The sequence below is a fragment of the Trematomus bernacchii genome, unplaced genomic scaffold, assembly GCF_902827165.1.
Source record: "Trematomus bernacchii unplaced genomic scaffold, fTreBer1.1, whole genome shotgun sequence".
Lineage (NCBI taxonomy): Eukaryota > Metazoa > Chordata > Actinopteri > Perciformes > Nototheniidae > Trematomus > Trematomus bernacchii.
This window is the reverse complement of record NW_022987705.1, coordinates 11,548,658-11,575,946: the sequence shown is the minus strand read 5'-3', so window position 1 is coordinate 11,575,946 and position 27,289 is coordinate 11,548,658. Positions and strand designations below refer to the sequence as shown.

Genomic DNA, 27,289 nt, shown 5'->3' with positions numbered 1-27,289 from the left:
TTGTGGTTCTCTTGTCTGTCTCGTTTTTTCAACTCCACCAGGTTCCCTCACTCTCTGATGCTTGGCCCATCAGGCATGCATCCCACAGGGATCCCCCACCCAGCCATAGTGCCCCCTTCAGGCAAACAGGAGCACGATCATTATGACAGGAACATGTACATGTAAGTATTGCCTCCATTCTCCATAACTCTTCACCATTTCCTTGTTTAATTATCCTTCAGTTTTTTTCTCCAGCAGGATTTGTATATCATTTGAGGCAGAAATGACTGCTTTTGTGTGGCAATATTTAGTATATTGCAAAGTTGACTCACTTTATTTCATGCTAATGAACTCAAGTAGACATTTTGACTAGTCAGGGGAGGGTACTGAGCTATTTCAGTAATTGGATATACAGTACATTTAATAGGAATTATTGTGTGCAAAAATGAGGAAATCTCATAATTTAAGTTTAAAGAGGAGAATGCATTAGATACATGAAGCTACAGCCGGGAGACACTTAGCTTAGCTTAGCACATAGATTAGAAACAGGGAAACAGCTAGCATGGTTCTATCCAATGATCACAACATCCACATAGCAGCCTCTCTAATCCTCACTACCTCAAATGTAACATCTTGTCTTCTGGCTGGAGCTCAATATATAACGTCCACACTCTCTTCCTCCTCCGTCCTCAGGAAGCCGCAGGTGGAAGCCAAGCGGGAGAAGGAGCCCAAGAAGCCGGTCATCAAGAAACCCCTGAACGCCTTCATGCTGTACATGAAGGAGATGAGGGCGAAGGTCATCGCAGAGTGCACATTAAAGGAGAGCGCCGCCATCAACCAGATCCTGGGACGAAGGGTGAGAGTTTCTCACACATGCACACACACATGCACACACACACACACAGACACACACACACACAGACACACACACACACACATAACTGAAGGCAGACTAATCCTGTTTCCAGGTCAGTGTGTAATCTTTACACATGAGGAACATGAGAGGACTGTGGTAACGTGATCTGCGCTCCCCTCACACACTGGTGCTGCTAAATCATAAAAACAGTGACTGGTGGTACTGGGATCCACAAGAATGATAAGAGATTGAAGCGTGTTATGCTATTGGTACAGTCCAGCTGCAGATCATGGTGTATGGTACTCAACTGTGAAACCTTTTGTATTGGTGGAAATAGATCTAGACATTTCTATATCAAAGTCAAAGACAACTTTATTGTCAATTTTCCAGTTTGTGTGTACAGACAGAGATATATTATAGGCTAAATGTATTTTAACGCCCAAAATCGCATGCTCAATGGATATTAACTTAGAGCTAAAGTGTCATAATGATTGATGAAAGTGGGCGTGGCCTATGTAGCATTACATGCTATGTTATGTTTTGCTCAATTTGCCGGGAGCTGGGCAGAGGTAGAGACAGGAAACCTGGTACGATCACTGAATGTCCACATTGTTCACATAAAATGTGAGGCAAATCATAAAGGTTTGAACCCTTCAATGACTGCTGCACCTTTGCATACTATTTTTGTAGAAAGTATATGTAGATATATTATTGGTATATATGTATAAATACTATTTGAGTGACTATTTGAAACAGGAGTGGTATATGTAAATATCTAATGTGTTATTATAAAATGGATATACTAATAGTTTCTCTCTTTATTTCTGCTTGTTTTGTGTGTCTGCAGTGGCACGCACTGACCCGGGAGGAACAGGCCAAATACTACGAGTTGGCCCGGAAAGAGAGACAACTCCACATGCAGCTCTACCCCACCTGGTCTGCCAGAGACAACTACGTGAGTACTTCTTATCCACGCCTCGTCCTCTTTTCTCCTCTTCATCTTTACATCTACAACTTCTCTGAGCTGATAAGTTGATCTAAAGGAGGCGCTCTCACTTGTTATGGAAAAGGCATGATTCCTATACCTGGGCTCTAGTGCGAGCCACCTTTTAGAATAAAGACGTCATTTGGACACTAAAATGACTAATTAAGTAGTTTAATAACCTCCTATAGTTTATTTAATCATCATATATGTTATTACACTACTTTTGAATAATTACTTACTAAAAAAAGTGTCCTTTAAAGTCATTAAAACTACAATATTTGTGCTGCATGTGGTGGTATTACAATTCAATTTTCCCCTTGGATGCAATAACTGATTTTCATTTTCTTTCAAATGAAAATAACCACCAATAAGTTCCTTTCAAAATAAGAGTAAGACAGCATGAGAGGCATTTTAACATTGATTATAATAACATTATTATGAAGCAGTTCAAGGAAGGAGAATGCTACTTTTGAGAAGAATGCAAATTGTCAAAATCATAAAAAGGACAAAACATTTGATGCAACATACGGCAGGAGTCAGTCCAGCCTCTTTACTTCTTCCTCGCTGGTTTGATTCCCTGTCAATAAAACCAAAATGAAACAAGATGTATTCATCAGCCATAACTTCCTGAACTGGGTTTGATCATATTTATTGTTCTTACCTTTACTGGCTACTGTCTCAACAACCTGCATGATTATTGGCTCTCAGGCCTGTCAGTCAAAAGCCTTTAAACATAGCACAGACTTTGATAGCATGATTAAATAAGTCTCCCAGAATACAAGAGGGAGTCAAACCTGTGTGGTGCATGTGTTGTAGTCTAATGTTTTGGGATGTGCTGTATCTGGGCTGCTGTGTGCCTCTGATCTGTCAGTTTGCTGTTGAACTCTTGCAGGAGGCGGGCCTTAGCGGGGTCGCAGGGGAAAAGAGTAAAGCTGATTGGGTAGGGACACGTCTTATGGTGGATTTATGCCTCTGTGGTGGGAAAATATGTGAAGAGCTGCATGAAAGGGGTTGTGGGTATTCCTGTGCAAAGTTTGCATGCAACTTCCAAAAATCTTAATGACTCACACACTCCAGCCTCACATGAGCTGCAAAAGCAGATCTGATTGGTCACTTTTGAAAGCATTTCACCAAGTCTTGCACGTTGCCATGGTTATGACTACTAGTGTAAAACACTGAATCACACAGAGGTATAAATCAACCCCCTTTGCTCCACTAACAGAGAGCAGGGCCGCATGGCTGGCCTCGCTGCCTTAGATTTGTATCTACTTTTTTGGTGGGCATCCCTTTTAAAATACAGCACCTTCATTTTTGTTATTTGTAAAACTTAACACATGTTGTACAGAAACACAACTTTCTCACATTTGTTTTTCTAATATTTGAAGGTTTAAGTAAATGTATGAATACTTTCTAGCAGAAAAGGAGCAAATTGTGTCATAATCAGGTGAAGTAAAGGCTTTGGTTGCAACAGAGGCTGCTTTTCAGTGACGTTAGATAGAGTGATTACCTGTCTACGCTTCTCTCTGCTCTTCTATCTTCTCTCTACCTGAGCTGAACTCTGTGGGCGGGCAGGCATGGCACATGAGTTATGGTGACACTTTATTCGGGCTGTGGTTTATAACACGTTCTCTAACTTCTGAACGAGTGCTTCATGTCTCAAACATGCACACGGATTCAGCTCTAATGTCTCATCTGGTTTCTATCTCTTTAATGTTGCATCTGACAGCGCAGCACCATGCGAGTTTACTGAGAAAATACTTCAAGATAAAAGTCTTAACCGTTTCCGTAGAGAGTAAATTCCAGGCTCACAGTTGGATAACCTCATGATGTTTTGATATGTTATAAACCAGAGCTCCAGCTATTGCTGTTTGCATGGAGCTTTAAGCATCTTCTACGCACGGCACAACACAGTGGATGCTGTCTGATATGATACTTCAAATGGAAAAATGTCATGACTGAGTCCTCCTGTTTATCATCCACACATGGTGGCTTACTGACGGCAACAGTAGTGTTTTTACCGTTTTTACTGTAGGGGCATTGTAACAAGACAAACATTTAGCGATCACTTTCATGTGATCATTCTGCAGCTCTAAATATGGCTGGGCAATATGGAGACAGTTAAACGTCACACTGTTACTGATCTAATACCCCAATATTGATAATGCAAGGATATTGTAGGTTGAACTGGTTTGCTTTGACAATATCTAAATTGAAGACGATATGTAGTCTCATATCGGGATATTGATATATTATCGCTCTAAATGTTGTAGTTGTAAAGTACACTTATTGAATCACAACTCCATGAGTGTACAGAAACCAAAAATATTCAATATTAATCCAAAATCTTCATCTTAGGCACAGGGCGACAAAGTCCGATAAAGAATAGGAAAACACAAACGTGTGTAATGTGTAATGACGACACTTGGCCTAAAGAAACCCCCCTCCCCATCACCATCATCACCTCTCTCCTCCTGGGGTTTAAAAAAACGACTACACTAGTGGACCTACCAGCAAAACAGGAAGCAAAGTTCCACATACCTCCCCCGCAGGAGGGTTTCTCCTCCGAGCCCAAACATAACACACACACACACACACACACACACACACACACACACGGACAGACGTACAGACGTACAGACGTACAGACACAACGCTTCAGAGAAGAGCAGTTGCAAGAGGAGTTGTTGTAACCACATAGACACGCTGACAGCGAGTCGAGGAGGCAGACGTGGAGGCGCAGGCGGTGGATCTCTGCACCCACATCCTCCATCTCCCCCAATATGAGGCCTCACTCCACCATCACAGAACCTGCCTGAGCAACTCTGATGTTTACCTCAACACTCACTTTACAATTAGCCTGGAGAGATAGTGGGAAATGAAGGCAAATATGTGAATGAGATTTTTGAGACATTTTTGGCCATGGTTCATCAGAATTTGCATGAACGACATTAGTGATGCAACATCTTCTCTACTTTGGTTTGAACTTTCCTGCTTTTTCTCTTGCTTTCGTAGAGCATTACAGATGGTTGCTTGACCTGGTTGCTGGTTGCCGCTTTTAACTTTGCACTTTTTTTATTTCCAATGGATTTACATGTCACATACAAATGTTACTTAAGATGGAGATTTCTGTTGATCAAAGAACACACTTTGGGACTATATTTCATCAATATAAAGAGGAAAGGCAATCAAGGGTGGTTTAAAAAAACATATTAAGCTAGCCGGGAATGCAGATTAAAAGATAAAAGATAAAACCAGATTTTTTTTTACTGGGAACCTTTCAGACAAAATCATATAGATGTTTCTAAAACAGCTGCACAATCCTATTACTTTTTTACAAATGATGGCTGATAACTGATATGAGTTCAAGCCAGATCAACAGAATGTGTTTGATTTTGAATTAATAGCAATATAATCATTTTTAAAAGCTGAGCCAGTCTCATTTAATTGGGGGGATTTCTTTTGTTTTTTCTCCCACAGGGCAAAAAGAAGAGGAGAAAAAGGGAGAAGCTGCAGGACTCCAACACAGGTAAACATATACATATATTTATCTGATCAGACAGAAACCACAGTTCTATGTTTAAGTACTAAAAACAAATGTACACTGTCAACTGTTCAAGAGGATTGGGTTGAGTCTGAGCTTGCGTTGGCGCTCTGTAGCTCGACATCATGGTGTCTCCGAGGCAGGATGTGTCTGTAACGTCAAACCACCCACTCTGCTTTCCACCTAACCTGAATTATAAACACTTAAATCCCCGGAGAACAACATGTTCTGTCCTGCTCTCAGCTGTCCGAGTTTAAAATGTCAGACATCATGGTCATTTCCTTTTTTCCCTGGCCAATAAATAATAATATAAGAAAAATAAAGACTTTCCAATCTGTTATATCAACCAATGAAAACACACACAGAAGTCCTCCAAAAGAAGAGCAATGCTAACACTGTAGTAGAAACTAGCATTAGCAGGTAGCAGCAACATTGAGAAAGTTGCAATTTTAGGCAGTAAAGCTGGATTAAACAAATATGAAATGATGGTAACACTAAATAAAGGCAACTCTGGTATGTCATAGAGTAGATTTGTAAAACAATATTCCGCTGATGAATGGGCAACCGATGCAAAAAGCATGAAAAATGCTAATGATCCAATATAAGGTCACGTTCAGTGTTTCTCATGAACTAAAGTTATGCTCCACTTCCTAATAACTTTGCAGATAATAAATACTCTATACATGAATTGTGATTTTCTACTAAAATGTCTGATGCTATTTCAGTGTTATCCATAGAGGGCAAACATACGCCTCCTACAAAGTAGTGAAATGTTGTTCTAAAAATCAAGCTTGCTGACCTCTTGAGTCTTCCTGCACAAACAGAGTGTCAAAGCACGACCCCCCCCCCCCCCCCCCCCCTCCCCTGCTCTCTGTGCGTCCTAACAGCTTATTTCCAGGGTGTGTGACTTGCTTGTTTGACTCAGTTGTGTGGGTCTGTTGTTGTGCGGTTATTCTGGTGGTTGTTGATGTTTTGCTGTGCTGAAAGCGGCTACTAACAGTTTGACCTGACGGCTCTCTGTTCTTCCTGACATGCTCTTGTGTCTCTTCCTTTACCTCTCTCCTCTCTAACCCTCTTTCCTCTCTTCTTCTTCTTCTTCTTCTTCTTCTGCTCCTCTCTACTTCTGCTTTTCCTCCATCTTGTTATGTGCATGCTGTGCGTTGTGCTCAGACCCGGGCTCTCCTAAGAAATGCCGGGCTCGCTTCGGCCTGAACCAACAAACGGACTGGTGCGGTCCCTGCAGGTGTGTAACCAAGCATCCAGCTCCACCATCTCCATAGCAACGCACTGCCGTCGTCCAGCAGGCAAACCCCATCTTTCCTCCCATCTAACCACCTGTCCATCAGAGCACCACCTCCCTCTGATGGAGGCAGTTATTCAAACATTTCTCAAAGGCGGAGCTTCCCTAGAGGTGAACAGTATCCTCCAAATTCACCAAGCATTCAAGCCTTATTTGAATACTCAAGTTACTAAGCACAACCCACTTTTGATGATCTCAACCAATGATATTGTTTGCCTCAAGACAAGCTCCGCCTTGAAAGAAAGTTTGAAATCCAGCCTGTTCTCTGCATGTCGTCTGTCACTTACGTGTTGCTCTGCAAATTTAAGCCTTATAGCCATAGACATGTAGTTATATAGTAATAGAAGAGACGTAGTATATGCACATTTACACGGTTGGAAAAGAAGTACCAAAACATCCCAACATTCTTGCAGCAACATGATATCACCCTCAGTCAGTAATTGGCTAAATATAGAAGAGTCCTCTGTTTCCTCTGATATTAGGTGAGGCTTCCCAGGTGAAGACAACGCTTTCATTTGTTACCAAAATTCAGTTTTAAAATATTCTCTTTAAAGGACAGAGTGAGTTTGGGCGGAGAGAAACATTCAAATATTGTGTTGATTTTTGACCCTTATTATAATAATTGAACTCAGAACATGTGTTGACAGATGTATGATTTCACATGAGTTTATGCCGAAAAACATCCAAGAGTCGTAAAAGTAAGGACGTCCAACTCGTTATTGCAATGTCAAACAAAGGTTAGAGTTCGGCTGGGACATTTAAACAAAATAAAGGTGTTATAATTGTCAAACATTGTTCGGATAGTAGACACTATATACATAATAATCAGCTTTTTTTTTACCAGCTTGCAGTACATGTGCGTTCACAAAATATTCAAATGTTGTAATTGAAGCTATGGCAGCTAAAGCTCTAATGTGTTTCAGTAACCAAGATTGCAAAATTGCATTGATTAAATCATGCTGGAAACCATATTTCTCAGTTTTCCTGCTTTGAATACAAGCTGGAATAATTTGTTTCAAATTCTTAAAAGATAAATAAAGTTAAAAACAGAATACCTGGTTTACAATGTTTAGTGTAAAGTTAATAAAGTATCTTTCAAAGCTGTTCACCAACACGTATTTACTCCAACATTGACCCCAGTGTTTTTCATTCCTGACTTTTCCTCCAAATTGCAACAACCTGTTTCTCTGTAATGAATCAGAAACATGGTTATGATGCGTTATAAATCAGACCCACACCCCCACCCCCCCCCGTCTCGTCTCAGCCTCAGCAGGATTTACAGTAGGCGAGGGCAGCTTCTCTGCAGAGTCGGGGTCTGCAGCTCGCAGCGTCTTCCCCGCCGTCACGTCATGGAAATCTCACTGTGTGTTTCGCTTTGAGAGAACAAAGGGGGGTGAATGTGGTTACAGCATATCCTTATCACCACAGCTCCACACACACACACACACACACACACACACACACACACACACACACACACACACACACACACACACACACACACACACACACACACACACACACACACACACACACACACACACACTCCCTGCAGCTTTGCATTTTGACGGCGTTCTCATGCCCATCTGCTTTCAACTCTCTCCATTCATACGATGCGGTAACAGGCGCCTTTTGATGGTGAACTCTGACATTTAGAAATCACTTTCTATTGCACTCTGCCTCCCCCCCCCTCTCTCTAAATTTGGCCTAGCGCCTTTCCTTGCGGTTAGACCCGGTGACTCATATCATATTCTGGTAATGATCATGGGATCCTGTTGACTGCTTTGATGCTGCGCTCAGAGTATAACACCTCGAGAAGTTCATCGCTGCTCAGAGACAGGCAATATGTCTGCTGCCGACTAGAGGATCATCCAATTATCTTATTTCAAGAGGTGTTCATTGTTTACCACCATGACACTCAACAAAAACTGAGTAATTAAGGTGATTAAATGTACATTCCAGTGGTAGTCCCTGCAGTTAAATACAGTATTAAAGGTCCCATGTCATGGCCATTTCTACTGATCATAATTCCATTGTTGAGGTATACTAGAATAGATTTATATTGTGCAATTTTCCAAACTCACATTGGTTTCTCATACAGCATCTCTGTATAGTATGTGTATTCACTCTCTGTCCTAAACGGCTTGTTGGAGCTCCTGCCCCCCCCTCCCTGTGAGCCCAGTGGCCGCCTGCGAGACAGCGAGACACAGCGAAACCCAGCCCGAAACACACACACACCCGCAGCCTGGCTGGGAGTTTGTGTGTGTGCTTAGGCTGAGTTCCGCGGTGTCTCGCTGTCTCGCCGACCCCACACCAGTGAGCCAGCTCACACTGTCCCGCTCCTCGCAGCAGCGAGCCTCGCAACGTCCCGCCGTGTGTGTGTGTGTGAGGAAGTCCGCGGATTGGTCCAAAACGTAACGGCTCCGCGGACGTTACGTTACGTCACTATACCCGAAATACGTCACTATACCCAAGAAGTAAACAATGGAAAAAGAGAAATCCCCAACGAGGCGTTCTGGGGCAGCATAGACAGGTCTTTTCTGTGTTAGAGTTTTACTCGCTACAGGGTGTACTTTGAGGGTTTGTGACTCTGCAGACCGTTTACATGCAGAAAAAGCTACATAACACACAAGGGGACGGGTAATAACCAGAAAAGCATGACATGGGAGCTTTAAAGCAATCCTCATAGCATGAAGCCTGGAAACAGCTAGCCTGACTCTTTCCAAAGTTCAAAAATGTACCTTCTAACATCTTGAAAGCTCACTTATTATTTTTTTTTTTTTGTTTAGCTGGAACACAAGCATTAATGTAAAGAATTCACACAACTCCAGGAGGTCCCAATGTTGTTCGCCTAGATTACTTCTATCGTGTTGAAATCCTTAAAACCAAAAAGGTTGCTTTAACATCTCTCTCAATCCAACAAGATACAACATGTTAACCAGTCAGTTTGTGAAGGTGTTGATGGGTGCCATTTTGTACTTTGAACAGGTTAGGCTAGATGTCCCTGACTCCAGTCTTTATGCTAAGCTAAGCTAAACCTTCTGGCCCTAGTTTAATAACACACATTTGGCACAGACATGAATATGAATATGTTCTCAGCAAGAAATCAAATAAGGAAATTTCACAAAATGTTGTATTTTCTTTAGATTGACACCAGTATTACTTTTATTTGTACCCTACTAAAAGACGTAGAAGTCCACTTATATTTCCATTTCATGTATTTTAAATCTATAAAATAGTCAGGATCCTAAAACTCCATAAATATATTGTTGTGTGTTTTTGTCTCTTCATTGACATAGTGTACAGAGCTCGTCACTAATACGTGTGTGTTGTTCGTGACGACCGTGTGTGTTCCTGTTTGTGACATCAGTGTGAATGCTGCATCTTCATTACAGCCTGCTGACGTTTACCATCCACACTCTATTCACAGATAACTCTCTCTGACTGTCCCTAGGAGGAAAAAGAAGTGCATTCGCTACCTTCAAGGAGGAGGCTGTCCCAGTCCAACTTCTTCAGATTTAAGTGCTATAGACTCTCCCCCCTCCCTCTCCCCCTCCCCCTCCCCCACCCGCCACCGCCTGTACCCGCAGCACCAGCTCCCCCCCTCCCCGGGCTGCTCCCCCCCGCCGCCGCCGCCCCCCGGCTCTCCATCAACACACCTCCCACTGTCTCCGCCGACACACACACACTCACACACGCGCTTACCCCCGCTGCAGACCGCCAGCAAGCGCGGAGACCCCCGCCAGCCCAAACACAGCTACACACACACCTACACACACCTGGACCTGAGCGGCAGGCCCTCGCACGGAGCCACGGCAACGCTGTCCGTCGCCAAGGCAGCAGGACTTTCTCTCAAAGTGCTAACAGAGTCGCAGTGATTCCTCCAGAGCCACCAAGAGCGTCATCTCTCCAATCATCTCATATTTTACTATATTCTGTGCTCCTTTTTGTTAAATAAAACAAAAGAAGAAGACTGAGGGTGGTGCAGCGAAGAAGAGGAAGCCATGGAGTAAAAATACTGGCTGTGTCTCAGTTCAGGGGGTTCTCTACACTCGTTTCAAGACAAAATACATCAGTAACAGATCACTGAGGCCTTTTACTAATCTTCTTTAAATGGTCAATTATACAATCAAGCATCCAGGCAAGCTAAAAGTCTGGAGATATTTGGGATAATAAAAGGTTATCTGATCTTATTATTGGTCAGATGTGTGGTAAATCATACCAGCCTGCACATGTTAGTTAGCTTAACTACTAACCTAATCATAATGTACAGTTGTGGTCAAAAGTTTGACTTTTCAATAACTTCTACAACTCTTATTTTTCTGTGATAGAGTGATTGGAGCACATACTACTTTGTCACAAAACACAAATCATGAAGTTTGGTTCTCTTATTTTTGTGATTTTTAAGTGGTATGTGCTCCAATCACTCTATCACAGAAAAATAAGAGTTGTAGAAATTATTGAAAAGTCAAGACTGTCATAAAATACATGTTCTTTACAAATGTATGTAAACTTTTGACCACAACTGTAAATGTGTGACTTCACGGTCATTATCTGAGTTGTTTTACACGTTTGTTGAACGCACAAGTGTTGCAGAGTCTGATGCTAAGCTCTGGAAGAAGAGCTCGGCTTCAGAGCCTCGTTGTTGGAGGATCCCGCCCCTGATTGGGCTCTCCGCCACGTACCAAAACACTTCCCGTTATAAAGAGGCAGGCCTGCAGTGGAGGCAGTTATTCTGGAGTTGTTTGGCTCCATCTGCTGCAGCTAAACTCAAATACTTCTTTTTAGGATACCTGTTGATTTTAGAAATAAATCTCCTAAACCCCACTCAGTGCTTTTTTCCAAAGCTTACCCTGTGCTTTGACCTAAATGACAATCACGAACTAAATGTCTTTACAGGACATTTACACTTTCCTTCAAATCAGATCTGTCTCTTTGACACATCATCCATCACCATGACTCATACCAGCAGAGGGGAGACAAACACCAGCAGAACCTCGAAAGAGTGTTCATTTATTTTAATCAGCTCGACTTCATTTTCATTCAATTTCCAAACATTTTAAAGCTACCTGTTCAACCTTTTAAACAGTTTACAAAAGGTCTCACATGACAGCCTCCCCACCTGCAAGTTACATTTTTAGGCACTTTCAGTCTCTCACTATATCAACCGTTACATTTTTTTCTCCTGTTTTTGATATTTTTGTATGAGGTTGTGATCTTTAAAAGGTCAGAAGCTGGTGGGGAAACCCTTTGGTTGTTTTCCTTTGACTGAATATTTTTGCAGCTCCATAAACTAATCTGAGACCAAATGGGTACTATTATATTGTGTTGTAAAGTTTTATAAATGTTGGAATTCCCTATTATAATTAAACTTTTATATGTTTTTATGTAAAAAAAAATACATAACAAAAAAAAAAAAAGATTATTTTAGTTTCTACCATTTCTTAAAGCAATACATTTTGTCCTCTTGTGCAGCGTTATGCGTTTTGTTTTGATCAAGTGTTACTGCAGCAGCGTTCAAATGATATCTTCTCAATCTGTGCATGTTCCAACTTCAGTGTAACAATAATTGATTTCTGACTGAAAAGGCTTTAAGTTACCGCTCTGCTTGCCGCTTCAACGGACAAACTAAACTGACCTTTGTACAGCAAAACTGTTTTCCTCCAGCAGAGAGAGCTCTTGTGCTAGAAATAGCTTGTTTTATTTTGAGGATATCTTCATCAGTAGTGGGAACACCTCAAAGATGTCTTCTGTATTTTGTACGCCTCTGATGTATTACTTGTTTTCGTTTGATGTATTAAAGTGTTTTGAATATTTCAAAAATGATTCCAGTGAGACTTTTCCTTTTAAAGAGAAACAGAGACAGCAGCCTTTTTATGAGTTTTATTTACTCCTTCAATATACGATTGATCATCCCAAAAAACAGCATCAGAGCTTTATCTGAGAAAAGTTTCCAATTCAAAACAACATGAATTAGGAATTAGATACTCGATGCCTAAAGGACATCGCGCAAAACAAACAACTTTCCAACTCGAACTTTTCCTTTAAAACAACCCGTCCTCTCTGAAAGCACTTTCACAGAACGGTTGCATTTACAGAGCAAAAATAAAATATCCACCCGTTCATCTCCATTGTCAAAAAAAAAAGCAATTTATTTAATCAATCAACCCTAAAAGAAAAACAAACATGTCCAGTAAAAAAGACAACCATAGCAATTATAACGGGGAGACGTCTAATCTTTAAGGATAGAAAGCCATGACACCTGGTTCTAGTGAATACACAACGTGTGTGGAAACAGAAAAAAGCTTTTTTTGTTTAAATTATTAACAACACACAGGCAGATTAAAATGGTCATGCTATTGGAATACAGAACTTGAGAGGAGGGGGAGTGTGTAGCTCTAAATATACTAAATTGTAAATATTGACAAGTATGAACAACGCCAGTGCAACCAGTTAGCGGGACGATTCCTTTTCAGGGTGGTAGTGTTGACCGGACCCTCCCCTTTACTTCTCTTCACACCACTGGTTCTCTTTGCGTACCTGTGGACGACAGACAGGGGAAACGGGATGAGTAACAGGTCAACTCTCAAAGCTGTGATAACTTCAGCAGCACTCAAAAGTGACATCATTTCCTAAAAAATTAAGACTTTTTTTCTTGTGTGTTATGACTGATGGATGGATTCACTACCTGGGCTTCTTCCTCCTCTGTGAAATCGTTCTTGATGTTAAAAGTCTTCCTGATCTCCTCCGGGGTTTTGCCTTTAATCATGTTGGCAACCGTCTTGCAGGTAACGTCTAACAGACCTTTGATGTCCAAATAGTTAGCGGCCTGGAAGGAAACACAACAGAGACAGGAAGGAGATTATTATTAGACTTTAGCATTTCAAGCTACATATCAACACATGCAGGTATATTAACAGTGAGCCAATTCTATTTTGTTTTCAGTTTATTTCAGGGACTACAATGCTTGAAGCTCAGGATTTTCACTGATGTCGTCAAGGTTAATGCCACTGAGAATTATAAGCATGTTAGAAAAAAGCTCTGGTGTAAATGCAAACAGCTGCTAACTTAAGAAAGCTACAAATAGTAGCAGTGATTGTCTTCTTGTTATCAGACAGTCCTTGTGCATATTGAGATTTGATTACATTGGAGGCCAAATCGAGACAATGAAAAAGCAAAAGACGAAAAATCATTCGTCTTTCAGAGATTGTATTCAGATACAGAACAAATACAAAGTGTAAATGTATTGTGTGTTATAACCAAGAAGGCCAGGCAATTTGAATGCTTACTAGATGTAAGCCAAATTAAAGCAGTATAAATTAGTACGGCCTTGTTAAGACCAGCCCAGGAAAATCAAGATTTTTTTAATGCTGTGTTCAGATAACAAATCCCATAATAGCGGTTAAACCTCACATAAACCATGTGTTGGTCACTTTTTTAAAGAGCTCGCACTCCTCAGTAAAGCATGAACTAACCGTGTGCTTGTAAACACATTCTAACAGCCACAGGGGGGGGGGGGGGGGGGGGGGGGCTTATAAACTCAAATGACGGACACTCCACTTGGGTTTCACTTCCTGGAAGCCCACAGCTTGTACAACACTTATTTCCTAATCTTTCCCAGGAACTGCCTACCTGTCACGTGCTCCCTTGTTATCCTTCAGATCGTCCCCAGAGTAAATGCATGTAAGCCAAAGATCCCTTCATGTGGGTTATAACTTTTAAAACTGTTTTAAATCCCTCAAACAGCCAACCAATCTTCTCGCTGTTGCTAAGCAAGTTTTGCATCTCTGGCAACCAAATGAAACCGCTCACCACTGCATCACAGCAGGGAATGACATTTCAAACTAAATATGCACATTCAAATATAACAAATATGTCAATAAGAGGCTCTAAAGTAAAAGAGAACTCCTGCAATGACAAAGCTTTCAAAGTAAATCTCTTTAGAAATCAAATTATAGAATACCAAAAAGGTTTAGTTACTGACTGCATGCTTAATCAAATATTTAACCAATAAACATTTCTAACGCTGGTCTATTGTTAACATGACGTTTGACTGTCTTGTTTTATATGGTTTGTTTTTTGGTTGAAGTTCAGTTGAGAGGTGGTGGTTTAGCAGGTTAATGGTTGTAGTTTAAATGATTTTCGACCTCTATGAATGCATGCAAGTTAGTGTAATATAATGTCAACTGTATTTACCAGAATGAGTTCAAACAAGGTGCCTTGGTCCACTTTCAGGAACTCCTGGTCCCATACAGGAATGTCATCTGTCCTCTTCTCCTTGTTCTCATCGTCCTCAGGAGGAGGAGGGTCATCTTTGTGGTGGGTGCACCACTGAATCACCTGAGGGGAACACACACATACCAATTTAACCAACATACTGCAGGAAAAACCTTGTTTGAAAGAACTGCAGCTCTGGTGCACAAGCATACCATTGAAGAGGCAGAAAGAAGCAACTTTCACACAATGTGATTAACTGGCAATGAGTAATTTAACCAGGGAAAACTTCAATCAACACACCTATAACGTGTGTGTTTTTTCTTTGTGTGTGTGTGTGTGTTCTGTACCTTCTTGAGGATGGCAGCGTTAACATTAGGGAGAGGAACTGGGTCATCGTCTCCTTCATCATCCATTCCCAAATCTGTCAAAGAATCAATGAGTTACTTACATTAGTCAGTTATATCTACACACAATTGCAAATATTACAATACAACGACATAAATAGGGAAAAGAAGACAACATATTACACAAAGTTAGCATCAAGTTGAAATGGACTCAAAAGTGTGCAATGATTTGAGATACCTTCTAACATAGTCTTGATGGTGACAGACTGTTTGGCGATCTCCACATCCACCTCGAAGATTTCCCCATCAGAGCTCTGTAATTTTATCGTGGGCATTATCTGTAAAGACAAACAATGACATTATTAAGTAAATAAATATAACCAACTGTTCAAAAAAGTAACAACAGTCACAGTTTTCCCAAAAATGTCCCGTCTGGTCTGCTAACTCTGCAGCTAGCTAATCCTGTATTTACGTGACTGCTAGCTTGTCAGTATACATAGTTAATGATCAGCTAGCTATATTAGTGAGGTTAAAACTGCTACAGGGGTTAATATACTTAAACCTTACCATTGAGGGTGATGTTATTAGCATTTCCAAGTATAAATATGTAGCTCTATAGCGATACTTTTCAACCTAACAAACGACACATTAAGCTAACGCTAGTCAACTGTTAACACAGGCTAAACTACGGTAATGCTAACCAAATAGCTAGTTGCTATAAGGTGGATAATCAACGTACATTAAATAGATACATTGTTACTGCATTAAGTATTAGATCCACATTTTAAGCAACAAAACCCGACTTGTATGTTAGTACAACCAAAACAATTGCCCAATAGCTAAGGTTAAATAAATATGAGCTAGCATTACCATGCACTATGCTAGCATTTAGCTTGACATTAAGCTAGCGCCCTGCGATGAAGTGAGGCCTCTTAGCAACCAACACCGATGCTACTGAAACAAAGATGTAAACAAAACCTGAGTGGCGGTTTGACTTCAATTTTCAAAGATAAACAACGTGTAAAACAAAAATCACATTTCGCGTTGGGAAGCCACGTACCGTAAATGTTTTTCCTCAGATCCAGAGGTAAGGTTCCTCTGTGTTGATCAGCAGGGCCTGACAGAAGCGGGGCTGTTTGGTTTATGAGTCTGCTGCTCCCGGCGGCTGCGGAGCGCTTTGTCAGAGAGCGGGGGAGCGAGGGGGGAGGCTGCTTTTCCTGTTGGTCTAATATGTTTAAATGTACACACAAAAATAAAGATTCCGAAATGTATCCGACCTTTAGTAACCACAAGTGATAACCACCCATTTACTCAAATTCTGTATTTAAGTAGAACATGTAGGTACTTGTACTTTACTTGACTACTTTCGCTTTATGCTACTTTATACTTTTTACTATACTACATTTATTTTAGATATGTATATACTAGTTACAGATTTAAGTTAATACAAAATATTAATCGACACAAACTATGAGACCAATGCTGTCATTAGACGATTATCATAATTATTAAAATACATTGTAATTGCTAATACTTATAAATAACATTTAAAATGTTGTCTATGGAAGTGAACATTAATTGTGTTAAAATGTGTTTTTATTCCTCTTATTGACTTGATTTGATTAGGTGCAAAGCATGTTAAATAACAAGGCACAGGTTTTCTGTCCGTTTTGGCATACGTTTTATTAATTTGGTCTTTATTTTTTTTAAACTTGCATTAGATCTAGCACATTTTGTTGGATGAACTTCACGTTATTTAATTAATTGGAAATATTTGTCTGGGAGTATTGTACTATATGCATTACTATAAACAGTATGTTCATTAAAAGTAGGCTAGTAAAGTATGTTATAAAATGTGATGAAAGGAAATGTTCCTAGTATAATAGTATAAAACAAGTCAGAAAAAAGGTCACAGTAGGCTATAAGGTTTTAAAAACAAAATTATTCACAATTTTCACTTTCCTATTCTTAAGATTACATGATATCATTTCTGGTAGATGTAATGTACTGGTCATGTGTTGAACTTTGATTTCAGAATATATATATTTTTTTTAAATCAGTAAAAGAAAATCAGTCACTTGTGATTAGATTAATGAGTAAACAGCTATTTACTTACAAAAGGCTTGGTCTAAGATTAGGTGTGTTTGTTACATACACCTTAATCTTATGGGTTAGTAAAGAACCTAAGGTCATCCAAACAACCAGTTCAATGCCGATCTCATTTCTTAATGACATGGTGTTTCAAAAATAAATTCACAGAAAAGTCATTGTATAGTATGTCAAAAACAAAGTCAAGAAATAGTATCATAAAAATACAAAAAAGGAAATTCAAACACCATCAAGGAGCCACCTTCATGTCTTTATTATTCAAATGTTTTGGTGAACAGACTGTCGTTCAGAGGGAGTCAGTGGGTTGATGTGGATCATCTGAAACATCTTATAAACCAAGCTGTGTGACTGCATAATGACGGTTTATTTTTAAAGTTACACAGGACAGAAAACGTTTGTAAAAGTTGTCATTTTTAAAAAATCAAAAAAGGAAAAAAAAACAAGAACATCTGTAGTGTGAAATAATTTTCATCTTTTGACATGTTACATTTGTTGAGATTTACAAAAGTGCAAATACATAATGTTCAGATCTCTAAATGTCAGCCATGGCATGTGGGGTTCAAACAATATCAAAGTTTCATCTTCAGTCCAGCTACACCAGGTAGAGAATGAGGAATTTAAACTGTTTTACATAGCAAGGTTGTTTTTTTAATTAATATAAGTCCTCAGCAATGAATATTGAGACGATTATGGCACCCAACTTTTGCTTAATGCCTAAATAAACAGATATTGTTTTTTTGATAAATGCTTAAATAGATCTTTGTGTTGATATACAATGTGCACTGCTGTGTAGCCCGCCAGACTCCAACCCTCCCCTTCCTCATTCTTGTTGTTTTCAGTGAAAGTCATGGCAATACTGGAACCGACTGTACAAGGGTGAAAGGGCAGCGAGTTTACAGGAAGTAATCGGGGGTGCGGCGAGTGACATGAGGCTCTCCTCTGCGAGGCGCAGGGTCAAACTGCAAGCTGGTTAGGAAAAGAACAAAAAAATAGATTTGTCAATTAATCATTAAATTGAAACAAAAGTGTTGTAAATATAATAAATAAGACAAGTTAGACAAGTTGTACATTGTACACAATTAAGGTGTTTTTTTGTTATACTTACAATGAGTATTTGAGGGTGTCGTCTAGTTCCATGATAGCTGCCTGGTTGCCACAGCGGTAGCAGTAGTTAGGAGCACTAAATATTGTCACCACATTCCTCTCATGGCACCAGTTGTAACCCTGAAAGAAGCAGATGTATTAATTACCAGAGATAAAGTGCTACTGCCATGCTAATGTACATTTTTTAAACTAGAGTGCTAGCTGTTGGTATATCCATGTGTGCTGTTGTGTTCTGTAGCAGCAGTGGTTGGTATATTTATTTCGTTTTTCAGTTAGGTTTGGTTTGTTTAGTTGTCTGTTTTATGTTACAGGATTATGTTAAATCACTAGCCTGATTTTCCTCTAACATGGTAGAAGGATGTAGCTCGGGCCAAGGCAGAACCCATTTAATTTGGAACTGATCCAAATTTAAGGAGAAAAGGTCTATACAGGTGTCTTCAGATGGACAGTATGAAAACAACTATGTGTTTTTTGAACATGAATGCATGAAAACATGTTCTAGTAGCAACCCTTAACACAAGTATGAACCTAAAAATAACCTAATAATTCCCCTTTAAGCATTACTTGAATAAATAAACATTGTAGGTCATTCTTGACTGCATCTAGGAGGTCTATGTATTGTAACAGCCATAACCCTGGTTCAAACCAAAAAGGGTGCGTTGATCTGGTAAAATGACATAGACACGCACCTCCATAACCAGCTGGTGGGCTCGGGACACCAGAGTGAGGCGGTTGGCGTGGTTGAAGGTCTCAGAGATGTCCTGGCCAAAAGTGTAGCCGGCTCCTCGGGGGGAGATGCCCCAGCCGCCGCGATCGTCAGGGTCCGACCACAGCAGGTCGCACATGGGACCCTGAAGGAGACATGAGGAAGAGGAGCGTTTTAGAGAGGAAACACCAACACACATGTCAAGAAAGTAATCATATACAGTTAATACAGGGCTGTAGTGCAATAGACATTAACATTTTAATTGCAAATAAACTGAATTATGGAGAAAGGAGAATATAAACACATTGCTTCCTTTCTGCTTTTAGTATTGGTCATGATCAGGTTAATTGTACTGACAGACAATTATTGATCGTTTTCTGTTCTATATGTTGTTTTTTTGGACTTGTCATGTACAGGAACATACAAATAAACTATTATATTTACCTCGTGCGGCACTTCCTGTAAACGGTCCAGTGCTCTGATGTGATCCAAAGTATCTATGGACGGGGAAAGGCCTCCATGAAGGCAGAAAATCTGGGAGAATGAAACAACATTTTCAGTATTAAAACAACGACATCGAGGACCTTCAGCTTCTGTTTCCATTACATCATCAAAATATTGTTTCCCATACTAGCAACATTATGCATTTCATTCTACAACAAACTGTACATCTATCCAACACCAACCAACGCAGATTCTCACCTGAGAGTCTACCAAGGCCGTGAGGGGGAGATAATCGAAAAGGTCTGTGAAGGACTTCCACACGTTGGCGTTTCCATATTTCCTTAGGCACTCATCATAGAAGCCGTAGACTTGTGTGATCTGTCTGCTCTCGTGGTTCCCTCTCAGGATTGTGATGCGCTCACGATAGCGTACCTGAAACACAAGGAAAAAACAGAGCTATAAGTTAACTATATTCCTTAAAAAGTTGTCAAGTTATGGAGCAAATGATTGGTCTTTTGAAAATCAATACTAACCTTAAGTGCTACTAGTAAACTGACGGTTTCTACGGAGTAGTACCCTCGGTCTACGTAGTCTCCCATGAACAAATAGTTTGTGTCTGGAGATTTCCCTCCGATCTTAAACAGCTCCATGAGGTCGTGGAACTGGCCGTGCACGTCGCCGCACACCGTCACCGGACATCTCACCTCCTGGACATTTGACTCCTTGGTTAGGATCTCTTTTGCCTGTAGAAAGAAAAAAAACATTAAGCTGTTGTTCATAGAGTGAAAAACAAAGAAATTGCAGATGAGGTTAAAACCAACGAGGACTTTTTTTCTTTCCATGTCATTCTTTGTTCTCCATCTTTATTTCAGGAACAGACAATTTCCTGCCAAAGTCTCAATTTTCACATCAGCCTCTAGTGGGTCTTAAATTAAGATGCTTCAGTGATTACAACTCAATCCCAGACATCTCTGACATAATCTCTTCTCTTCAAGGGAATAAGCCCCCTTCAGAGTGTCAAGATTCCTGTTGTCGCGGCTTGCAGAGCTTCAAATGACGGCTCTTGTTGCAATGCAAAATGTCTTGTTTCAACAGTTACTTTATTTTTGTATTATTATTTTAATTTTAAATGTAAATGTAATCTTTATTTTTACTCGTGTGAATCCTGTTTTTCACTCTGACCCGGCTGCTGCTATATTAAACACCCGAATTTCCCCAAGGGGATAAATAAAGTTCCATCTCATCTTATCTTAAAATCAATTTTTGGGATGCCCTAGAAGTCGATAACAGAGTGAGTTATGAGTGGAAACCGGGGCCTGGTGTCAGTGGATGAAATATTTTTTCAAATTATTACTGAGAGCACTGTTAAAGCTAGGAGGGCTATGGCAACACAACAGTCAGTTACTAAAAGACTAAAAGTGGAACTGTCAAGAAAATGTTTTTCCTAGGGACTCTTTATGGCGTGGTCTTAAAGTTGCTGCAGCAGGGTATGACTCAGTCAATTGTTTGTAAAGAAAACACTTGGTTACGGTTGTCTGCTGACTCAACCCAAACAGGTCACACGGATTAAAACTGTGGATTTTCTTTTGCTGTTGCAGGAAAGTTTACCTGGCATAAATTGGCTTAATTTAAATCCACCGCCAGACTCTCCTTAGGTTATGTATGGAGTTGTATAGCAAGCTTATAGGAGTTATACCTCAGAATAGAATTTCAAAACAAGCATTTCTCAGGTTAAATACATTGTTTCTTGTATTTAGCCCTTAAAAATTATGGGAAAGCTTTAAACCACACTAATACGACAACTGCAGACACACAACAAGGCCATAACTCTGTATTGAGTGTAGCTTTAGGCTCGTCAGACTAAGGGCTCAATCAGCTGGATGAGCTCTTTAAAAAGGAGCTTTGAACAAATCCTCAGGCTGAAAGTAAAAAGGGTCTGAGCCGAAAGACCACCAGACATGTCTGATGTGCTGGAGATATGAGGCAAGAAAAAAAAGACAGAGTAAGGCGTGTACAAAATGAAAGTAGGGTGAAACAGAGTGGGGTTATCTGCTCCAGAATAAATGTCTGGTGTTTGCCTGTTTGACTTTCTCATCAGCTTTTTTCATACTGTTTCCTAAACAAATGCGTCCTCAGTGAGTGAAAGAGATAATTGACATGGACAGAGTGCTAGAGTTGGCCTGTCATCCTGGCAGATTGGACAGAGAGAGACAGACCCAGAGTGACCTGTGGACAGGACTGCAGCACTGCACAAAGCTGACCTACATTACACTCCACATGCCCATAGTGCGGGGGGGCAGGAGGCCTTCCAATGACTGGGCTGTAGAGGACAGATTGATCAGGGCCTCTGACTGTTTATGCCTGCATTATGGTAGAACAGAAATATATTTTTGGCCTCGCCCCTCCTGATTACTTTGGACAAATGAACCAATCTGCATTTTATTTGGACTAAGACAGTCTGTCTGCGATCCTTCTTACTTAACCTCATTAAGAAACTGATTCAGTTGCAACATCATTTTATAAAATCTAATTTGGGTAGGGCATTGAACCCCGACATGTTTTCATCATGGTCCATATTTATTTTGGGCTATTTTTGGATTAGTTCAGGATTAAAAAAGCAAAAGATTAAGTCAAACACATCTGTATTGTTCCTGTCACTGCAATTATTGTGAATTATTTTTCACTTGCAATAGGATCCTTGATATTCGAGGGACTGAGAATCCTCTGATTTTATTTTACATCTAGATCCGAGGGCTGTTCCCTGGGAAAAAAAATGACAGACCCTGGGTTTAAGCAAAAGTAGAATGACCAAGTACTGCCAAGTCCACAGCTAAGTTTATTTGCCAGTGCATTATACACAGTACTTAATGGCCTATAGCTCTGTAACCCTCACACTGAACTGTATGAGTAATGTGTTAAGTGACGCATCAAATATCATCTCTGTGTCCTAAATTTGCTCAGCCGATTTTAACTCAGTTAGCATGCACTTTGTGTGAAGAGCACTGACAACTTATACGAGTTATCTCTCTCATTGTATAATGTATAACTGATTTGATTTGCCTTTATAGCATATTTAAGCTTGGATTTAGCAATAACCTGTGAGAGAGACCTGTGAGACAGCAGCTCACATTGTGGATGCCAGTCCAGCTGTAAATGAAACAGGATGACGGCAGAGCTGGCATCAGCACTCCAGGCAAAGTACAGACCACACCTGAAGCAGAAATGCCACAGGGAGGGAACTCTGCCTATATTACGGCCGTGCCAAGAAGTCAGACGTCACACATTCAACAAACTGCTTAGTCAAGTACTGAGGAGTGATGTCAGCCTTTTAAGAGCTGCTGCTTTATAATCCCATTAAAGTAAATTAAACGGGGCCAAAGGGTTCCATGTGGTCATTAAGCTTGACGACTAGGCACAACTACAACCACAAACAATGACCTCTCTCAAGATGGAAGACAATCATCTTCCTGACAGCAGCACTATCATCAGTGTGGAAATCAGCATCAGCAGCCTAACGATAGAGTGTTTTTACTATGAAAGTGTATGTGTTTGCTGAGATACATTTAACAACCTTTAGTCACCGTCAGTGTTTTTGGTTGGAGTGTGTTCACAGGGACAGCTGTATTTTTGCATTTTTATCATCTGTGTTTTTGATATCCATTTGTACAGCTTTGAGGATATCTTTAGAACACCATCATGGGATTTCTGTTGATGAATAGATGATGCCAATTTAGTTTACTATATCAGACGTTGGTGTATGAAAACACAGCAGTCTCTCTCTCATGACTCATTGTGTAAAAACAGTGACCTCAGCTGCAGAGCTAACTGCATTAGACTGGTTTCAACATAGACAGAGGTCAGTACACTTTAGCTGCAGGAAGTGCATCGCAGCGTGACAAAAATCATTACATAATTCTGACACACTTATATGATGTCATATTGCATAAATCTTCTTACGTTTATTAAGCACATTTCATATAAACGCTGCTATTTTGTTGCTTATCTCTTAGCACTAGGTATGGATCTTTTGTATACAAAGCCCTTTACTTGGCTTAATAGAAGAAAAGTGAACTGGATCTAGCATAATGGTTAGCAAACACTGCTCCATAGGGGATGTCTCAATTTTTGTGCAACTCTCTGAAGGGTTATTTTTTAACTGACAAGGTCAGAGAAATGTCCCTGTTGTACGTTTAATTAAATTGACTCAGTTAATTGACAGGAACACAAAACCAATTTCCAGTGAACAGAGCATTGTCTCTCCACTGACTTAATTTAAACATGGTAACTCGTTTAAACACAATTAAATTATTAAGCAGATGACATTGCTACTCTGTAAACAAACATCACATCTACAGCCCTAAGAGGGGGAATAGTAAAACATGTGCTTTGATTTTGATAAAAATGTTTAAGCTCTTAAGTATTCCTGCCTTTCCGCACACACACACACAAGACACCAGGCAGAAATTCTGGTCTGTTCTGTTCTGGCTTTTCTGAGAAAGCTGGAAAGCAGGAATGAAAGACTAAAGTCAGATTACACAGCACATAACATTCCTCCACACCCCCGTGCATCCCAAAACAGAGACGGCCGCTCTGAGTCACAATGAACCGTATTATCCTGAGTCACACTGGGTTTCACAGTGATATTGATGCAACTCAAAATCAATCATATCCTCTGCTATTTTTAAATCAGCGAGGAGGTTGAGTGGGAGCATTCTGCAGATTATATAACAGAAGTCACAGTGTGGTGGGGGGATAGGTGCAGGTAGACAGCAGTTTGGAGAAGTTGAGTTCATATGAGTTGTGACAATGAAACAGCCTCAGGGTGAGGAAACTGTGTACGTTTCCTTTTTCCTCTCCACTATTTTTATGACATAGTTTCAGCATTTGGAAGGAAACAGTGAGGGGCAGCAGGAAAGAAAAAACACACACTTGTTTGTGCAGTTCCTGCTTTTATCTGTAATTTGCTGTCCTGTTCGGATCCGTTTGCTGTGAAGTCAAAAATAAATCGAATAAGAACTGCCATTTTCAGTTTTCATCCACCATTTTGAACCACAGAGCAGAAAACAGGGCATTTTTAAAATACTGGAACTGACGTTATCAATATTAACAGGAAAACAATAAAATTGCTGGGATTAACAAGCCATTCGAAAATAGCATGCCATTACCTCCAGCGCACAGAACTCCAAACATGGTAGTTTAAGTCCTTTTACGAGCTGAGAGGGACAGAGCTGCACTGAAGAATGATTTAGCGAATGGCACACAAAAAGAAAAAAAAACATTTGTCCAAATGGATGCTCTTTATCAGGGATAAGCTTAATGGCAAACTTGAAGAAAACCAGGCCACCAGAAAGATAACAGCTAATTTAACCACCACAAACTATTAGTGTGACTCATTGAAAAAAGTATTTTTTTTTTAAATGGTTTAGGAAGAACAACAAATATTTTGTTTTCATAAAGTATATAAAAAATAAAAACTTAACTAATACATTTCATTTAATTTCAAAGCACCAAAGGACACCTTCTGATAATAAACACCGGTGGGATGATAGAAAATTAATGTTTAACTGAAAGGGTAAATAGTTTTTGTTTAGCCCTGATATACAGAGCTGGAAATCAGCAGGTGGTCGGAGCAGAAGGATTTTGAAGAGAAATTGGTGTTAAGCTCCAGCTCAGATCACAAAAGTCTGCAAAGTGAATGGCCAGTTGTCAGGCAAGGCAGGAGTAGGAACATGTGGATACTTAAATAACATTGTACATCTATACATGTGCATCATTACATTGCATTTAAATAAGATTAAATACCTGGCTCAGCATCAAGCAAATACCTGTTAAGTGGCTAAAAGGTCAAAGCCCTACTAAATAGTATCTGAAATTAGCTCAGTCCCCCCCATCTTTTGCTTGCATGGACTAAGTTTCCCTGTACAAGTCAGACGATGTTCACCAACTGTACTAAAACACGAGTAAACATACAATAGGTGAGGGTTAATATTTAAAGTTCCCACCAAACCTATGACCAATTAAGCCATATAATCTCATGTTAGTTTGAAAATTGCCCTAAAACAAGTCAGTCTCACTACTTATTGACTAGAGAAGTGAATAAGCTAGATGAAGGGCAGGGGTCAGAGGACAAATGCAACCCTTTTGACTACCTGTAGGCCTACATAAAAATAGAGAAATTCCATGGCATACAAACATAAAGTAGGATAAACCAACTTTACTCCAGCAATTTCATAGGCAAATATCGTACTTTTTACTACATTCATAACATTCCAATGCAGTAGCCTACTGTATCAAGGCTGAAATGCTCTTACATATATTTGTTAGTAATAAAAACACGATAAATTAATAACCATAAAAGCATAGTAATGTGAAGATATCCATTTTGCAAAACAAGTACTTTTACTCTTGATACTTGAAGTACATCTAGCTGATAATACTTGTTTAATTTATATTATTCTGAAAATTGGCCATTGTGCAGAATGAGTACTTTTGCTTTTTGTAATTTAAGTATATTATGATGCTAATACTTTTGAACTTTTACTCAAGTAACATTTAGAATGCAGCACTTAGACTTGTTATGGGTAGTATTTGTACTTTTACTTAAGTAAAGAATCTGAGTACTTCTTCCAACACTGCAATTCACCTACTCATTGCTTTCCTCCCATGTACTTGCTTATATGCAGACACAAAGTAGTATGTCACACACTGTCATTTAAACGTGAGGGTACTTTTTCTGCCCATGCTAAGCTAGCTAAAAGAGATGCTACAGGTCACACTGACAGTCTGAATTAGGGGGCTGTAAATGTGGTATGTGACTTGAATCCACAGTATGGCTGGATTAGGAGAGCCACAACTACCCGACAACATGTGCTTGTAATGTGTTATTTTCCAGACGTTTCTGACAAGCTACGATTCAAACTCCCAAAAACAAAAGTACTTTTAGAATGATAGAGAAATACAGGCACCGCGGAGTGAAATGTACCCTATAGACGCCATTTTAGAATGTCTAGAAGGCGTCGTTAAGGAGACAGAAGACGTTAACGGTTAAGTGACCTCAGGAATTTTATTTAAATATCTCACCTTTTCACAAAGTGACTTCACTTGTCCCTCCGATAGCTGCTTGCACTCGTTGAGCTGCTCGATCCACAGATCAATTTCTTTCGTAAAAGCCTTTTCGTCCATTTCTGTCGGTATTTGGGGTTAGCTAATTTCAGTTAAGAGACGACTCCCCCAGATTTTATGTTGTTTTCCGGAGCTCACACAGGGTGCCTGCTACTCTCTTGTTAAGACGCATGTACTTCTGGTAGTCCGATCGCTATAATTTCACTGAATTGTAAGTAGAGGGAGGAGGGAGAGACGTCAGTTTGTGATCCACCCTGAAAATGTGTTTGTGTCGAGCTCTTCAAAATAATGCACAGCATTTCCGTGTTTGACCTTCAAAACAAAAGCATTGATACTGAGCACCGATGGAGGAAGTATTCAGACCGATTCAGACGCCCTACAATCTATGTGCTGTGTGATGTTAAGTAACTAAGTACATTTGCTCATGAACTGAACTTAAGTACAATTTTGAGCGACTTGTACTTTACTTGAGTATTTCAATTGTTTGCTACTTTGTAATTCTACCACACTGTGGTAAATGTGGTACTTTTACTCCACCTTCTTACCTTTAGTTACTTTGCAGATTTGCAGATGTGACTTAAG

The 27,289-nt window shown here is 39.9% G+C and overlaps 3 protein-coding genes across 9 annotated transcripts in view; 1 reads left to right on the top strand and 2 right to left on the bottom strand.

Annotated features, from left to right (window-relative positions):
- tcf7 (transcription factor 7) overlaps positions 1 to 12,487 on the top strand; it is a 63,965-nt gene extending 51,478 nt beyond the window's left edge. For 3 of the 6 annotated variants that reach the window (XM_034140537.1, XM_034140533.1, XM_034140532.1), the window contains 6 exons: positions 42 to 161; positions 673 to 835; positions 1,683 to 1,790; positions 2,713 to 2,760; positions 5,298 to 5,346; positions 10,116 to 10,219. In XM_034140537.1, coding sequence (XP_033996428.1) covers positions 42 to 161; positions 673 to 835; positions 1,683 to 1,790; positions 2,713 to 2,760; positions 5,298 to 5,346; positions 10,116 to 10,183 — 556 coding nt within the window. In that variant the 3' untranslated portion in view covers positions 10,184 to 10,219. Of the gene's footprint in view, positions 1 to 41; positions 162 to 672; positions 836 to 1,682; positions 1,791 to 2,712; positions 2,761 to 5,297; positions 5,347 to 6,531; positions 6,605 to 10,091 lie in introns of all 6 variants that reach the window. The other 3 variants (XM_034140538.1, XM_034140535.1, XM_034140536.1) reach the window with 3 other exon arrangements.
- A 43-nt stretch (positions 12,488 to 12,530) lies between these two features.
- skp1 (S-phase kinase-associated protein 1) lies at positions 12,531 to 16,528 on the bottom strand. 2 transcript variants are annotated; one of them, XM_034140540.1, is made up of 7 exons: positions 16,283 to 16,410; positions 16,093 to 16,173; positions 15,461 to 15,560; positions 15,226 to 15,299; positions 14,858 to 15,001; positions 13,350 to 13,490; positions 12,531 to 13,201 (listed from the first exon to the last, which is right to left on the bottom strand). In XM_034140540.1, the coding sequence occupies exons 2-7, from the start codon at positions 16,093 to 16,095 to the stop codon at positions 13,166 to 13,168; spliced, it is 498 nt and encodes a 165-aa protein (XP_033996431.1). In that variant the 5' UTR covers positions 16,096 to 16,173; positions 16,283 to 16,410; the 3' UTR covers positions 12,531 to 13,165. The 2 variants fall into 2 exon arrangements, with proteins under 2 accessions (XP_033996431.1, XP_033996432.1); XM_034140541.1 differs by lacking the exon at positions 16,093 to 16,173 and having other exon boundaries at positions 16,283 to 16,528.
- A 1,032-nt stretch (positions 16,529 to 17,560) lies between these two features.
- On the bottom strand, positions 17,561 to 26,975 carry ppp2cab (protein phosphatase 2 catalytic subunit alpha b). The gene is made up of 7 exons (XM_034140539.1): positions 26,666 to 26,975; positions 20,119 to 20,328; positions 19,844 to 20,017; positions 19,586 to 19,675; positions 19,125 to 19,286; positions 18,437 to 18,555; positions 17,561 to 18,297 (listed from the first exon to the last, which is right to left on the bottom strand). Exons 1-7 carry the CDS (start codon positions 26,765 to 26,767, stop codon positions 18,225 to 18,227), a joined length of 930 nt encoding a protein of 309 aa, XP_033996430.1. The 5' UTR covers positions 26,768 to 26,975; the 3' UTR covers positions 17,561 to 18,224.
- Positions 26,976 to 27,289: the final 314 nt, after the last annotated feature.